The sequence below is a fragment of the Narcine bancroftii genome, chromosome 8 (assembly GCF_036971445.1).
Source record: "Narcine bancroftii isolate sNarBan1 chromosome 8, sNarBan1.hap1, whole genome shotgun sequence".
Lineage (NCBI taxonomy): Eukaryota > Metazoa > Chordata > Chondrichthyes > Torpediniformes > Narcinidae > Narcine > Narcine bancroftii.
Genome location: NC_091476.1, coordinates 175915369 through 175929704, shown reverse-complemented (window position 1 = coordinate 175929704; position 14336 = coordinate 175915369). Strand labels below are relative to the sequence as shown.

Sequence of the window (14336 nt, the reverse complement as noted above, 5' to 3'; positions counted from 1 at the left end):
GTCTGTCTGTCTTTTTGCAATTCAGGGAGAGCCTGGCAGTGATGGCCCAGTGGGAAAAGAGGTATGTTGTCAAAAGTATCCCAATATCGGGTCAAAGTGATATGGCTGGAGAGTAACAGGAAGATGGAGGGTTTTCAAACATTCTCAATGACCTGAAGGATGGAGAATGGATGTTCCAGAGAAACCAGTTTCTGTGACACTGATGTGTGAAACTATTCCCCTGCTTGAGCTCATTCTCTCCAAAGTACCAGATGCGGCTAGTTCCAGTTGGAAAATCCACACCTGGAAACATCTGGCAGGGTGGGAGGTCTGTCCTCAAAAACAATATCCCTTCAGGATAAGGGCGAGATTTCTCTTGGATTCCAAAGAAACTGAAACCCAGTGGCTTCTGGGTCTCCTTTACATCTAGTTTTCTTGCTATCAAGAAAGTCGATCCTCACATTGAAGAATACAGCACAGGAAGTGTCCAAGCAACCCTGGGTTCTTGGTCCTTGGCACAAGCTTCAATCACGGACCCTTCATCGATAGATAGGCGCTCCACTATCAGATTCTTTGTTCTGGCTGCTCTATGCATGTGAGCCCACACAGAGGAACTGCTGCATTACACTGTGGTGGTTTCATTCATTCAGGCATCCAAACAAATGTGAGAACAGAAAAAGTGGGAGCTGGAGAAGGCCACGGCCCCTCATGATTGCCTTGCCATTCAATATGACTGACTGATCTGCTCCAGGCCTCATCTCCTCCCCTTGGACCCAATTCCTGACCCTTTCAAAGATGTATCTAACTTTTGGTTAAATACCCCAATGATATGCTTCCTCAGATCTTCTCAGGGGCAAATTTCCAGGATCCACCTTTCTCTGTGAGAACTTACTTCATACCTCAGTTTTAAATGAACACCCCTAATTGCTGTAAGAAGTAAAACACGAAAGTCTGCAGCCACTGTGATTGAAGTACAAACACAACGCTGGAGAAACTCAGCAGGTCCAACAGTGTCCTTTGTATGGCAACGGTAAAGATGCATATATTTGATACGTTGATGCTCAAATTCTCAACCTTGAAACTTTGGTTATGTATCTTTGCTAACATAAAATACACTTTTTGACCAGCTGAGTTTCTCCAGTGTTGTTTTTACCCCTAATATTGTAACTATGAACCCTCGTCCGATCTTCTTTCACAAGTGAAATTGTCTCCACATTTACCCTATCATGTCCCCTAGTAGGTTTCAACAAGATCATCCCTTCACAACTTCAATAGCATTGATCTAATTTAATGTTTTTATTTTTTGTTAAATTTATCCTCCCCACCAATGACTTCTTCGTCACTGACACCACCAACATCCTCCCTCCTGTACCTCAGTGGGACACTCTGACACAAAGCTGTTGACGGACCCCAGTTTGTCTCTTTCTTCAACAGAGGTTTGTAATCTTCCATTGATCAACCAGGTAGGTCTCTGTTCCTGTCACAGCCCTTGCTTGCAGTGGCTCAGTCTTACTGTCGACGACATAAAATAGGCACTGGCGTGCTTTCCAATTCATCAGCTTTACCCATCATAAATCCCTGTGTTTTATCTCCAAACTGATATTCACCTCTTCTTCCTCAGGGCAAGCCTGGACCACCTGGAATTGTGGGGTCGCCTGGGGCCAAGGTAAGACTCAGCATAACCAATAGATCAAAGGATGGTCAGGAGCTTGGTGTGAAGAGTAAATGAGCTTGCTTGTCTCTGCTCTGTGAACTAAGGACAGGAAGGAGAATGTTAGGTTAATACGTGCTTGTGTTGGGGGCTGAATTTATGGTCTCTTGATGAAGCAGGGAAATCGATCCCTGATAGCCAAGTTCAAGTTTATTATCATCTGACTATACATATGTAACCAGTCTAAATGTTTCTCCAGGCGATGATGCACACACATACACAGTACATAATAAACACAATTATAAATGTAGATATAATTTAAAACAAATATGTACAAATATTTTGGAATGATTTATTTGGTTACAGGATATTGACCATCAGTCTCACAGCCTGCAGGAAGAAGCTAATTCCCCGCCCGGCATACCTGATTTTGATGCTCCTTTACCTCCTTGCTCATGGTAGCGAGTGCTGGACAGAAAGAGTCCTCAATAATTGAGCCTTATTTAAGCAATGCACCGAGTAAATAGGGGAAAGGGAGACCCATGGAACAGAGAAGATTAAAGCACAGTACAAGGCCTTCAACCAAGGATGTTGTGCCAACTTATATAAACCTATTCAACAAGCAAAACCTTCTCTACCTCACACCCATAATACTCTATTTCTCTTGCATCCATGTGTCAATGAGTCATTTAAATGTCTCTATTGTACCAGCCTCCTCCACTACTCCTGACAATGCAGTCGAGGCACTCATGACTCTGTGTGTAAAAAAAAGCCTACCCTGACATCTCCCTGAAACTTTCCTCGCCTCAACTTAAACACATGCCCTCTGTTAGTCCAGGAAAATGTGCTATCTGTCCACTCTATTTATGCTTCGCATTATCCTAGAGACTCAATCAAGTCACCACCTGTCCTTTCTTACTTCAAAGAGAAAAGCCGTTAAACTTGCCCTCATAAGACACGTTCTCCAATCCTGGCAACATCCTGGTAAATTTCTTCTGCATCCTAACCACAGCCTCCATGGCCTTCCAGTATGAGACTCCAAGTGTGGTCCCTAAAAATAAAACTGTCCTGAGTAAATCTCAAATCATGTCAGCAACTTCACTCCCTCCCTGTAACTCCTATCAGGGTTCGGACACAGAGTTTACTGCCATGAAGTTTGTTATTTTGTGGTGACATCACAGCGCCAATATTGGTATAAATTACATTTTAAAATAAATTAATTAATGCAAAAAGAAGAGAAGGTGAGGTCATGGGTGTGCTTCATTGTCCATTGAGGAATCTGATGGCAGAGGGTACAAAGCTGATTTTGTGCTGTTGTATAGAGGTTGGGTCAAATGGGTTTCAATTTAATAGAGTTTAGGAAATTGAGATGCAATCAACAAAATTCCATTGGATTAAAAGCAGGAAAGACCCTCTGCTTCACTATCCCTGTTTCTCAGTGGAGTTATTAGTTCCATTAATCTGATTCAGATGGTCATACTAAGAAATTGGGAGAAGGTTCTCAGATTTTGAGAGTGCAAAAGCTTTATGTTCCTGTTAGGTTAAAAGGAGGGGCAAAAGGTTTGAGAGAGCCGTGGTTTTCAAGGAATATTGGAAACTTGGTTAGAAGAAAAAGGGAGGCGTACATTAGATATAAGAAGCATGGAGTTAAGGAGATGTTTGAAAGATACATTGAATGTAAGAGGAATCTTAAGAGAGGAATTAGGAAAGCTAAAAGAAGGTACGAGGAAACTATGGCAAGCAGGGTGAAAACTAATCCAAAAGAGTTCTACAAATACGTTAATGGTAAGAGACAAAATTGGTCCCTTAGAAAATCAGAGCGGAAAACTGTGTGTGGAGCCTAGAGAAATGGGGGAGATATTGAACAGTTTCTTTTCTTTGGTATTCACGAAGGATATTGGGAGATGTGAGATAAAAAAAAGCAAATTGGGTAAATATGGGGAATATAGAGATTACAAAAGGTGTAGTTTTAAGGCTTTTGAAGAATATAAAGGTGGATAAGTCTCCGGGACCAGACAGGATCTTCCCCAGGACATTGAGAGAAGTGAAGGAGGAAATAGCAGAGGCTCTGGCGGTAATTTTCCAAATGTCATTAGATATGGGGATAGCGCCGGAGGATTGGCGCATTGCGCATGTGGTTCCGTTATTTAAAAAGGGTTCAAGGAGGAAGCCTGGCAACTATCGGCCTGTAAGTTTGACGTCTGTGGTAGGTAAATTAATGGAGAAAATTCTTAGAGATAGTACTTATAAACATCTGGATAGACAGGGTCTGATCAGGAGCACTCAACATGGATTTGTGGGAGGAAGGTCATGTTTGACCAATCTGATTGAATTTTTTGAAGAGGTGACTAGGAATATGGATGAGGGTAGCGCAGTGGATGTTGTCTATATGGACTTCAGTAAGGCCTTCGATAAGGTACCACATGGAAGGTTAGTTAGGAAGGTGCAGTCTTTAGGTATAAATTTTAATATAGTCAAATGGATTGAACATTGGCTGAAAGGGAGAGGCCAGAGAGTGGTAGTGGATAATTGTCTGTCAGGTTGGAGGCCGGTGACCAGTGGTGTGCCTCAAGGATCTGTATTGGGCCCATTGTTGTTCGTTATATACATTAATGATCTAGATGATGGGGTGGTGAATTGGATTAATAAATATGCAGACGATACTAAGATAGGTGGAATAGTGGATAATGAAGAAGGTTTTCAAGGATTGCAGAGGGATTTGGGCTGCTTAGAAAAGTGGGCTGAAAAATGGCAGATGGAATTTAATGCTGATAAGTGTGAGGTGCTTCATTTTGGTAAGAAGAATCAGAATAGGACATACGTGGTAAATGGGAGAGCATTGAGGAATACAGAAGAGCAGAAAGATTTAGGAGTGACAGTACATCGTTCCCTGAAGGTAGAAACTCACGTGAATAGGGTGGTGAAGAAGGCTTTTAGTATGCTGGCCTTTATCAATCATTGCATGGAATATAGGAGTTGGGAGGTGATGTTGAGATTGTATAAGACGTTGGTGCAGCCTAATTTGGAGTTCTGTGTGCAGTTCTGGTCGCCTAATTATAGGAAGGATATAAACAGAGTGGAGAGAGTGCAGAGAAGGTTTACCAGAATGTTACCTGGGTTTAAGCATCTAGAGTATAGGGAGAGATTGGACAGATTAGGTCTTTATTCTTTGGAGCGTAGAAGGTTGAGAGGGGATTTGATAGAAGTATTTAAGATTATGAGTGGATGTGGATAGACTATTTCCGTTAAGAGGATGAAAGATTAAAACAAGAGGACATGAGTTAAGAATTAAGGGGCAGAGGTTTAGAGGTAACATGAGGGGGAACTTCTTGACTCAGAGAGTGGTAGCCGTGTGGAATGATCTTCCGGGAGAAATAGTGGCGGCGGAGTCAATTGTATTATTTAAGAAAAGGTTGGACAGGTATATGGATGAGAAGAAGATGGAGGGTTATGGGCATTGTGCAGGGAGGTGGGACTAGAAAGGGGTGTTTGGTTCAGTGCGGACTAGAAGGGCCTAATGGCCTGTTTCCGTGCTGTAATTGTTATGTTATGTTATGTTATGTTATGTACATCAGCTGGGGTTGAAGGATGCTCATCCAATCACCTGTCATCATCTTCTTGGAGGGATGATGACTCGATGTATGGTGGTGTTAGTCCAGATAATACACCACAGAAATAACTACATCAAACACACATTGCTTCCCAGGTTGTTGGAAAATTCAGTCAGGAATTAACTGTTAATACCTTCTCCATGCTTTCTTTCCCAAGGGTGAGGCCGGAAGGCCAGGGGCAAAGGGTGCCCAGGGTGAAAGAGGAATGCCTGGAATCTCCATTGGTTCAAGCAAGAGCAGTGGAATGAATGTGCCTGGACCCCCTGGTGCACCTGGTGCACGTGGAGAAAGAGGATTCCCTGGTCTGCCAGGAGCTGCTGGGGTTCCTGGAGTTCCCGGAACACCAGGAACAGGGGTAAGGATTATAAGTGCCTCATCACTACTCTGTCCAGTGTACTCTGTTCAGAAGTTGCACATGTTCTTTTAGCAGAAGGAGTCAATCATCTGGACAGCCCCACTCTCTACAGTCCACCTTGTAGTCCTGCTGCCACCTTCATTGGAAGTTCTCGAGGCCATTCTCAGGGGCACAGATCAGGAAGGCAGTCTGAGCAGATCTTATTCCCAAGATGCTGTGCTTGCATAGACGTTGTGCCACCAAACAACACCATCGATGATCCTGCTGGAACCCACAGGAACAGCCTTTCTGGGACAGCCTGTCAGAAAGAGCAGCATGTGAACAGGTCAAACAGCTGCTGGAGTCTACTCTCATGTTCATATACAACATGGCTCATTTCACTTCTCAATTTTGGTCCCAGAACTCGAATGCTCCACCACGTAAAAAGAAATCTGTCATCTTTGTTAATTACAGTTACACAGCTCTCAGATGCACCACAGTGTCCTTCTGTTCCTTCTGTGCAATCTTCAAACACACACCCACTAAACTATAACCTCCAGCTGTTGACCCAGGTCAAAGAACCTTGGATCCAGCATCAAGCACCATGGAAATACACATGGCAACCCACACCCTGGCACAAGTGACCATTCTTTACAAAGACTCATTTCCCAACAGCTGAAGCTCTGTTACTGTTACTGCCCTTCTCGGCCTTTTCCTATGAGCCAAAAGCTTACATAGAATTCCAGTCAACGTTATTCACTGGAGCCACCATTACTGCATAGGACAACAATATCTCTGTTCCCATGTACGGGAACACTGCCTCTGCAAGAGAACGTGAACAGTTCAAATAATAGAGGGCATAGCTTTCAGGAGGGGGGGAAGATATGAAGGAGATATAGAGGGAGCTTTCAGGAGGGGGGGAAGATTTGAAGGAGATATAGAGGGAGCTTTCAGGAGGGGGGGAAGATTTGAAGGAGATATAGAGGGAGCTTTCAGGAGGGGGGGAAGATTTGAAGGAGATATAGAGGGAGCTTTCAGGAGGGGGGGAAGATTTGAAGGAGATATAGAGGGAGCTTTCAGGAGGGGGGGGAGAAAGTAATTGAAACTAGCTTCCAGGAAAGTGGTGGCAGCAGGAACAGCAGCAACTTTGAAGAGGCTTTTGAACTGACACATGAGCAGATGTGCAGATTAAATTGGTATCATGATTGGAACCAACTTCCTGAACTGAAAGGCCTGTTCCTGTCCTGTTCGATGTCGCGTGTCTTTGCTGATCAAAGAATTGTCCAGTTCACGGTTTTATTGCCACATGTTATGTTGGGTTTCGGTTTTATTTGTAGCTTTCTGTGTGTTTTCTGTTTGTAATGTAGATTGAATAAAGTTTGTATGTGTATATATTAAAAAGAGATGTCCAACTCAATTCCATGCTGCAGCACAAGGTGACAGAGTGCTGGAGGTCACCACCATTTGAGAATGTGTTCAGTAATGTCTCCCCGTGTGTAAGGTGTGGGAAAACTTCATATTGGGGTTTCAAACCAACAATAGTCCTTCCACTGGAAACATGGTCATTCGAGGGCAAGTGCTGAAACTAATCAATGACTTCATTCCTTCCACTAGGCTGAAGCTGTTAATTTTGATGAGATCAGGAGGTTAATAAGACAAGAAGTTATGAAAATCTTTGACCGTGAGTAAATACTTGCATGTAATGTCACAGGAGACCATTTGGCCTATTGTTTTGTGCTAGATCCCAGCGAACTAATTCCATCATTTCCTATTACCCCTTCTTATTTCCTTGCACCCCTACATTGATACCTCTCTTGGCTATGAACTCCCATTGATTCTTTTCTCACGTGTTAACACTGGGGAATGTACAGGGCCTATTAACTTATCAGTGAGAGGAAACCCACACCGTTCCAGGGTCAACATACTGTATGACCTCCATATGAACGCCACCAGAGGAATCCAGCCATTTGTACCAGTCCATGCGTCCATGTCCTGGCATGGTCTCCACAGTCTGAGGGGTGTGAGGGGGGAGGGCTCGAGCAGTCTGAAAGGAGGGGGTAGAGTGGTCAGAGGAGGTGGCGTGGTCTGGGAGAGGGATGTGAGCAGTCTGGAAGGAGGGGGAGCAGACTGGGAGGGGGTGGAGGTCTGTGGGTGTGGAACGGTCTGGGGGGTTGGACAGACTGAGAGTTGAAGTGTAGATGTTTGGGAGGGGTGGAGCAGTCTGGGGGACAGAGTGATCTGGGAGGGATGGAGTGGTCTGGTGGATTGGTCTGGGGGGAGTGCAGTCTGGGATGGGTGGAGCATTCTGAGGAAATAATCTAGGAGTGGGGTGGAGTGGTCAGGGGGGTTTGAGTGCCATGCTCTGGTGGACGGGTGGAGCTGTCTTGGGGGGTGTGGAGTGATCTTGGGGTATGCCACTCTCTGGAGAAGCAGTCTGGGAAGGGGAGTGGTCTGGGAGGAGTGAAACTGTCAGGGGAATCTATCTGGGAGGAAGGAGTGGTCTGGGGGTGGAGTGGTCTTGGAGCGAGGTCTGGGGGTGGAGCAATCTACGGGGAGTGGTCTGGGGAGCAGAGTGGTCTGGGAGCTCTCTTGTCCATGGTGCCCATCTAGGCTGCAAGTTCAGCTGGTTGATATTCACCGCACACAGTTACCTCCTACCATGCCCTCACTCACCATTACCACAGCCCGCCACCCACACTGATCCCTCCGTCAACCCTAGGCAACAGTGCAGAGCTGGCCAACCCTGGCCAGGAGCTTCTCACGGTCAGCAAGGACATGGGAAGAGGACTACGGCAGCATTCCACAGAAAGCCCTGATGTCAAGCTCAAATATCAAAGCCAGGTCCACAAACTGTGTGACTTTATTGGGGAAAAATATGTATTACTAAAGTTTTAAGTTTTCAAGAGCCTTCGAACTATCGAAATGGTTTAATCATTCATTATGCAAAGAGACGAGACAGGTGAGATGGATGGCATGGTGCTGCGGTTAGTGAAGCTACTGGTGCACAGCCATAAGGAGCCGGGATTAATCCTGGCCTCCAGTGCAGTCTTTGTTACGTTTACACATTTCCTCTGTGACCATCTGGGTTTTCTATGTACTCTGGTTTCTTTCCACATCCCAAAATCTGACATGTAGGCTAATTAGCCATTGTAGATATATGGTCAAACCTGAAGGAAGTTATTGGATCTTGGCCAAATAAAGTGAGATCAGGATGTGTGGGTGCTCAATGGCCAGTAGGGACTGGATAGGGAATAGCACATGATTTATAATGGGTCAGGATGTGTGGGTAGCCAGAAGCCAGTGGGGACCTGATTCCATGCCCCATGTGACTCCCTGACTTTGCCCCATCATTTGCTAGCATGGACTAATATTCCTGCAGTAGCCAGTGACCAGCTCAGAAATGGCCCATTCTTTATTTTTCAGAGAGAATGAGTTACTACCTCTCAAGCTGGCGTTCTCAGTCAGATGCTGCCAGCCCAGGAAGCCCAGGACCCCCCGGTAAAATTGGAATCCCTGGACACCCGGGGCAGCCAGGCCAGCCTGGAATGCCAGGACACGTAGGAAGAAATGGACGCCCAGGCTTACCAGGACCCAAAGGTACCATTGCTCTGCCATCGGGAAATGGGGGGAGTGGGTGCATCGGTATTAAATTGAGCAGCTGGAAACTGGAGCATCATGGTGGCTAAAGATGCTGCCTCACAGCTCAGAGACCCCAGATCATTGCTGACTAACACACAAACGCGCTGGAGAAACTCAGCAGGTCACGCAGCATCCACAGGAAGTAAAGGGCCACCAACGTTTCAGGCCTGAGCCCTTCGTCAAGGTGTAAGCAAGGGGGAGTCACGTGATGGAGTAGTGGCCGGACGGTGAACTCCAGCCCTCTCCAGAAAAGTCGGAAAAAACAAAGGAAAACACAAAGGCACAGAAATAAAAGTTAAAGAAAAGTGAGTATAAAGGTGGAAAGAAGATGGCGACAAAAAAAGAAAAATCGAAATCAACAGTAAGAAGAGAGGAAGAGAAGACAACGGAGGAAGAAGGAGAAGGCCTTACCTGTTCGAAGAGGCCCGCGGTGGAGAGAGAAACCCGCTCCCTCAGGTCGGTAGAAATTGGACTACAAAAATGGCTCGCTGAGCCGAGTAAAAGTGCGCGGTGCGCATGAAAAAAAACACACCGACAGGAGGGGGGACCAGCTGGGGAGTCGATCTCAACAGCCGGCAATGACAGCTGCAGAACACCTGGAGCAAGAGGAGAACACAGAAGACAATGAAAACAAGAAAGAAGAGAAGAAACGGGCAACAAAGAAACAACAGATGGCCAACCCAGAGGAAGAAGAAGAGGAAGAGGAAGAGTACAGGGAAATAGAAGAAGAAAAGAAAGGCAAGATAAAGGATATACTTTCTCTTGTTAGAGGATACATGGAGTCATTTAAAGAATGGCAAGCGCAAGAATTTAATGATTTAAGAAGAAGAATAAACAACACAGAAGAGAAAATGAATAAAATAGAGATGACCTTAACAGAAATGGGAAAGAGAATGGACAAGATGGAAGAGCAGGAAGCAGCAGTAGAAATGGAGGTAGAGGACTTAAAAAAGAAATTAGAGGAATCTAATAAAAAAGTTATAGAGACACAAGAACTGTTAGCTCAGAAAATAGATATAATGGAAAATTATAACAGAAGAAATAACATAAAGATAGTGGGCCTTAAGGAAGATGAAGAAGGCAAGAATATGAGAGAGTTTATAAAAGATTGGATCCCTAGGATCCTTGGATGTCCAGAACTACAGCAAGAAATGGAAATAGAAAGGGCACATAGAGCATTGGCCTTTAAACCACAGCCACAACAAAAACCAAGATCTAATTTAGTAAAATTCCTAAGATATACTACAAGAGAAAAGGTACTGGAGAAGACAATGGAAAAAGTAAGAGAGGGCAACAAGCCACTGGAGTACAAAGGGCAAAAAATCTTCATTTATCCAGATATAAGTTTTGAACTCCTAAAGAAGAGAAAGGAGTTCAATACAGCAAAGGCGATTTTATGGAAGAAAGGGTATAAATTTATACGAAAGCATCCAGCGGTATTGAAAATATTTATTCCAGGACAACAAAACAGACTATTCTCGGATCCAGAAGAAGCACGAAAATTTGCAGAACAATTACAAAATAGACTGAGGGATGAAGACGTGTAATGAGAGTAAAAATGACCACGATTTATATGTATGTGGGTAAAGAGGTATAAGTGTGTATATGTATAATGTGCATACATGAATGTATCTGTATTTAGAGGAAAATATAGATAGTATAGACAAGAATTAATAAGGGAAGGAAATGGAATAGAGGGAATAAGGAGGGAACTAAAAGAGTGACCTTTGTTACATATGAAAAGTGAAATCTTTTCTGGGGGGGCTGGGTGGGGAGGAGTTACGGTCACTGCAAAATCAGCTGACGCTTGCGAGTGAATTCGCAAACCCAAATGGAGAGGGGAGATGTGGTTGTCCGACAAGGGATAAAGGACAACTCAGGAGAGGAAGGGGAGATTGGGGCTAAAGAAGTTTTAAATAGGAGAAAAAGGAAAATGTTTGATGTTTTAGGAATGTTGTCTTATAAAGGGTTTAAAACAAGAAAACAGAAATGGATAAGGAGGAAAGGTAATGATGGAAAAACGGAAAGGGAAGATAAACAAAGTATAAAATGGCTACGTTGAACTATATGACTTTAAATATTAATGGAATACATAACCAAATTAAAAGGAAGAAACTGCTAAATTTACTGAAAAAAGAAAAAATTGATATAGCATTTGTGCAAGAAACACATTTAACTGAATTGGAACATAAGAAATTAAAGAGAGATTGGGTAGGATACGTAACAGCAGCATCGTATAATTCAAAAGCAAGAGGAGTAGCTATATTAATTAGTAAAAATGTGCCATTTAAAATAGAAGAGGAAATAATAGATCCAGCAGGGAGATATGTAATGATAAAATGTCAGATATATTCGGAGTTTTGGAATCTACTCAATGTATATTCACCTAACGAAGAAAATCAAAAGTTCATGCAAGATATCTTTTTGAAGATAGCAGATACGCAAGGGAACATATTAATAGGAGGGGATTTCAACTTGAATTTGGATTCAAATATGGACAAAACTGGGAAAAAAATTAACAGAAAGAATAAAGTAACCAAATTTATAATTAAATCAATGGAAGAAATGCAACTTTTGGATATATGGAGGAAACAACACCCAAAGGAAAAGGAATATTCATATTACTCGGCTAGACATAAAACATACTCAAGAATAGACCTATTTTTGTTATCAGCTCGTATGCAAGATAGAGTAAAAAAAACAGAATATAAAGCTAGAATACTATCGGACCATTCACCCTTAATATTGACAGTAAAGTTAGAGGACATCCCTCCAAGAATGTATAGATGGAGATTAAACCCCATGTTGCTTAAAAGGCAGGATTTTAGAGAATTTATTGAAAAACAAATTAAAATGTATTTTGAAATAAATACGGAATCAGTGGAAGATAAGTTTATACTATGGGATGCAATGAAAGCATTCATTAGAGGGCAAATCATAAGTTATGTAACCAAGATGAAGAAGGACTATAATCAGGAAACAGAGCAGTTGGAAAGGGAAATAGTAAATATAGAAAAATAATTAGTAATGAAGGAAGATATTACTAAAAGAAGAGAATTGGCAGATAAAAAAATAAAATATGAAACACTACAAACATATAAGGTGGAGAAAAATATAACAAAGTCAAAACAGAAATATTATGAACTAGGTGAAAAAACGCACAAAATCCTAGCATGGCAGCTTAAGACAGAACAAGCTAAGAAAATGGTATTGGCATCAAGGAAAAAAGACAAACAAATTACATATAATCCAAAAGAAATTAAGGAAAACTTTAGAGAATTCTATGAACAATTATACCGAACTGAAAACGAAGGGAAAGAAGGGAAAATAGATGAATTTCTGACTAAAATTGAACTACCAAAACTACAAATAGAGGAACAAAATAAATTAACAGAACCATTTGGAATAGTAGAAATACAAGAGATAATAAAAAAATTACCAAATAATAAGACACCAGGAGAGGATGGATTCCCAATAGAATTCTACAAAACATTTAAAGACTTATTAATTCCGCCCCTCCTGGATGTAATCAACCAGATTGATGAAACACAAAGCTTACCAGATTCATGTAAAACAGCAATAATTACAGTAATACTAAAGCAAGGGAAAGATCCACTCTCACCAGCGTCATATAGACCAATATCTTTACTAAACACAGATTATAAGATAATAGCTAAACTATTAGCAAACAGATTAGCAGAGCATGTACCGAAAATGGTAAATTTAGACCAAACTGGATTTATCAAAAAAAGACACACAACAGACAATATTTGTAAATTTATTAACTTAATTCATGCAGTAGAAGGAAATAAAGCACCTACAGTAGCAGTTGCTTTAGACGCAGAGAAGGCCTTTGACAGAGTAGAATGGAATTTTTTGTTCAAAGTATTGCAAAAATTCAGTTTACCGGAGAAGTATATTAATTGGATTAAAGCATTATATAAGGGACCGTTAGCGAAAGTGACAGTAAATGGACATGTATCAAAGCAATTTGACTTAAGCAGGTCAACGCGGCAGGGATGCCCACTATCACCTTTATTGTTTGCGTTAGCTATAGAACCACTAGCAGAATTGATAAGAATAGATAATAATATAAAAGGAATAAAAATAAAAGACAAGGAATATAAAATCAGTCTATTTGCGGATGATGTTATAGTGTACTTAACAGAACCAGAACTATCAATAAAAGAATTATATAAGAAATTGAAGGAATATGGAGAAGTGTCGGGTTACAGGATAAACGTAAATAAAAGTGAAGCAATGCCTATGAATAATGCGGATTTCTCAAAATTTAAGAAGGAATCTCCATTTAGATGGCAAATGCAGGCAATAAGATACCTAGGTGTACAAATAAACAAAAATCTCGGCCAACTATATAAACTCAATTATTATCCACTAATGAAAAAATTACAGGACGATTTAGAGCATTGGAAAGATTTACCACTAACACGAATAGGAAGGATAAACTGTATTAAAATGAACATTTTTCCAAGGATATTATACTTATTTCAGGCATTGCCAACACAACTGACAGAAAAATTCTTCAAGGAGTTAAAGAAAATAATAAGGAAATTTTTATGGAGAGGGGGGGGAAACCGAGGATAGCACTAGATATATTAACAGAATGGTATAAACAAGGAGGCTTACAACTGCCAAACTTTAAAAATTATTAAAGAGCCGCACAATTAAGATACCTATCAGATTTTTATCAAACAAGGGAAAAACCAGAATGGACGAGATTAGAATTAGATAAAATAGGGGAAAAGATACCTGAACACATATTATATAAATGGGATGAAAAATTGGTACAACATAGAAGTTCTCCAGTATTACATCATCTCCTCAATATTTGGAAGAAGATTCATGTAGAAAGAAATAAAACAAATTATCAATTACCAAAACTAATATTGACGCAAAACAAGTTACTCCCTTTTACAATAGATAACCTTTCCTTTAGAGAATGGGAAAAAAAAGGGATTAAAAGAATAGAAAATTGTTTTTCAGGAAATAGATTCTTATCCTTTGAACAAATGAAAGATAAGTACAATATAACTCAAGATACAGCGCTGGCATATTACCAATTGAGATCCTACTTGAAGGATAAATTAGGAAGCAATTTGAG

General features: G+C 41.5%; 2 protein-coding genes across 6 annotated transcripts in view; both read left to right on the top strand.

The window, feature by feature from the left end:
* LOC138741610 (C-reactive protein-like) overlaps window positions 1-14336 on the top strand; it is a 175946-nt gene that overhangs the window by 73681 nt on the left and 87929 nt on the right. The window lies entirely within an intron of this gene.
* The window catches only part of col16a1 (collagen, type XVI, alpha 1), a 225773-nt gene that overhangs the window by 198630 nt on the left and 12807 nt on the right, over window positions 1-14336 (top strand). For 3 of the 4 annotated variants that reach the window (XM_069895931.1, XM_069895932.1, XM_069895930.1), the window contains 5 exons: window positions 26-61; window positions 1601-1645; window positions 5399-5596; window positions 7190-7256; window positions 8999-9172. In XM_069895931.1, coding sequence (XP_069752032.1) covers window positions 26-61; window positions 1601-1645; window positions 5399-5596; window positions 7190-7256; window positions 8999-9172 — 520 coding nt within the window. The remainder of the gene's footprint in view (window positions 1-25; window positions 62-1600; window positions 1646-5398; window positions 5597-7189; window positions 7257-8998; window positions 9173-14336) is intronic. The other variant, XM_069895933.1, reaches the window with a different exon arrangement.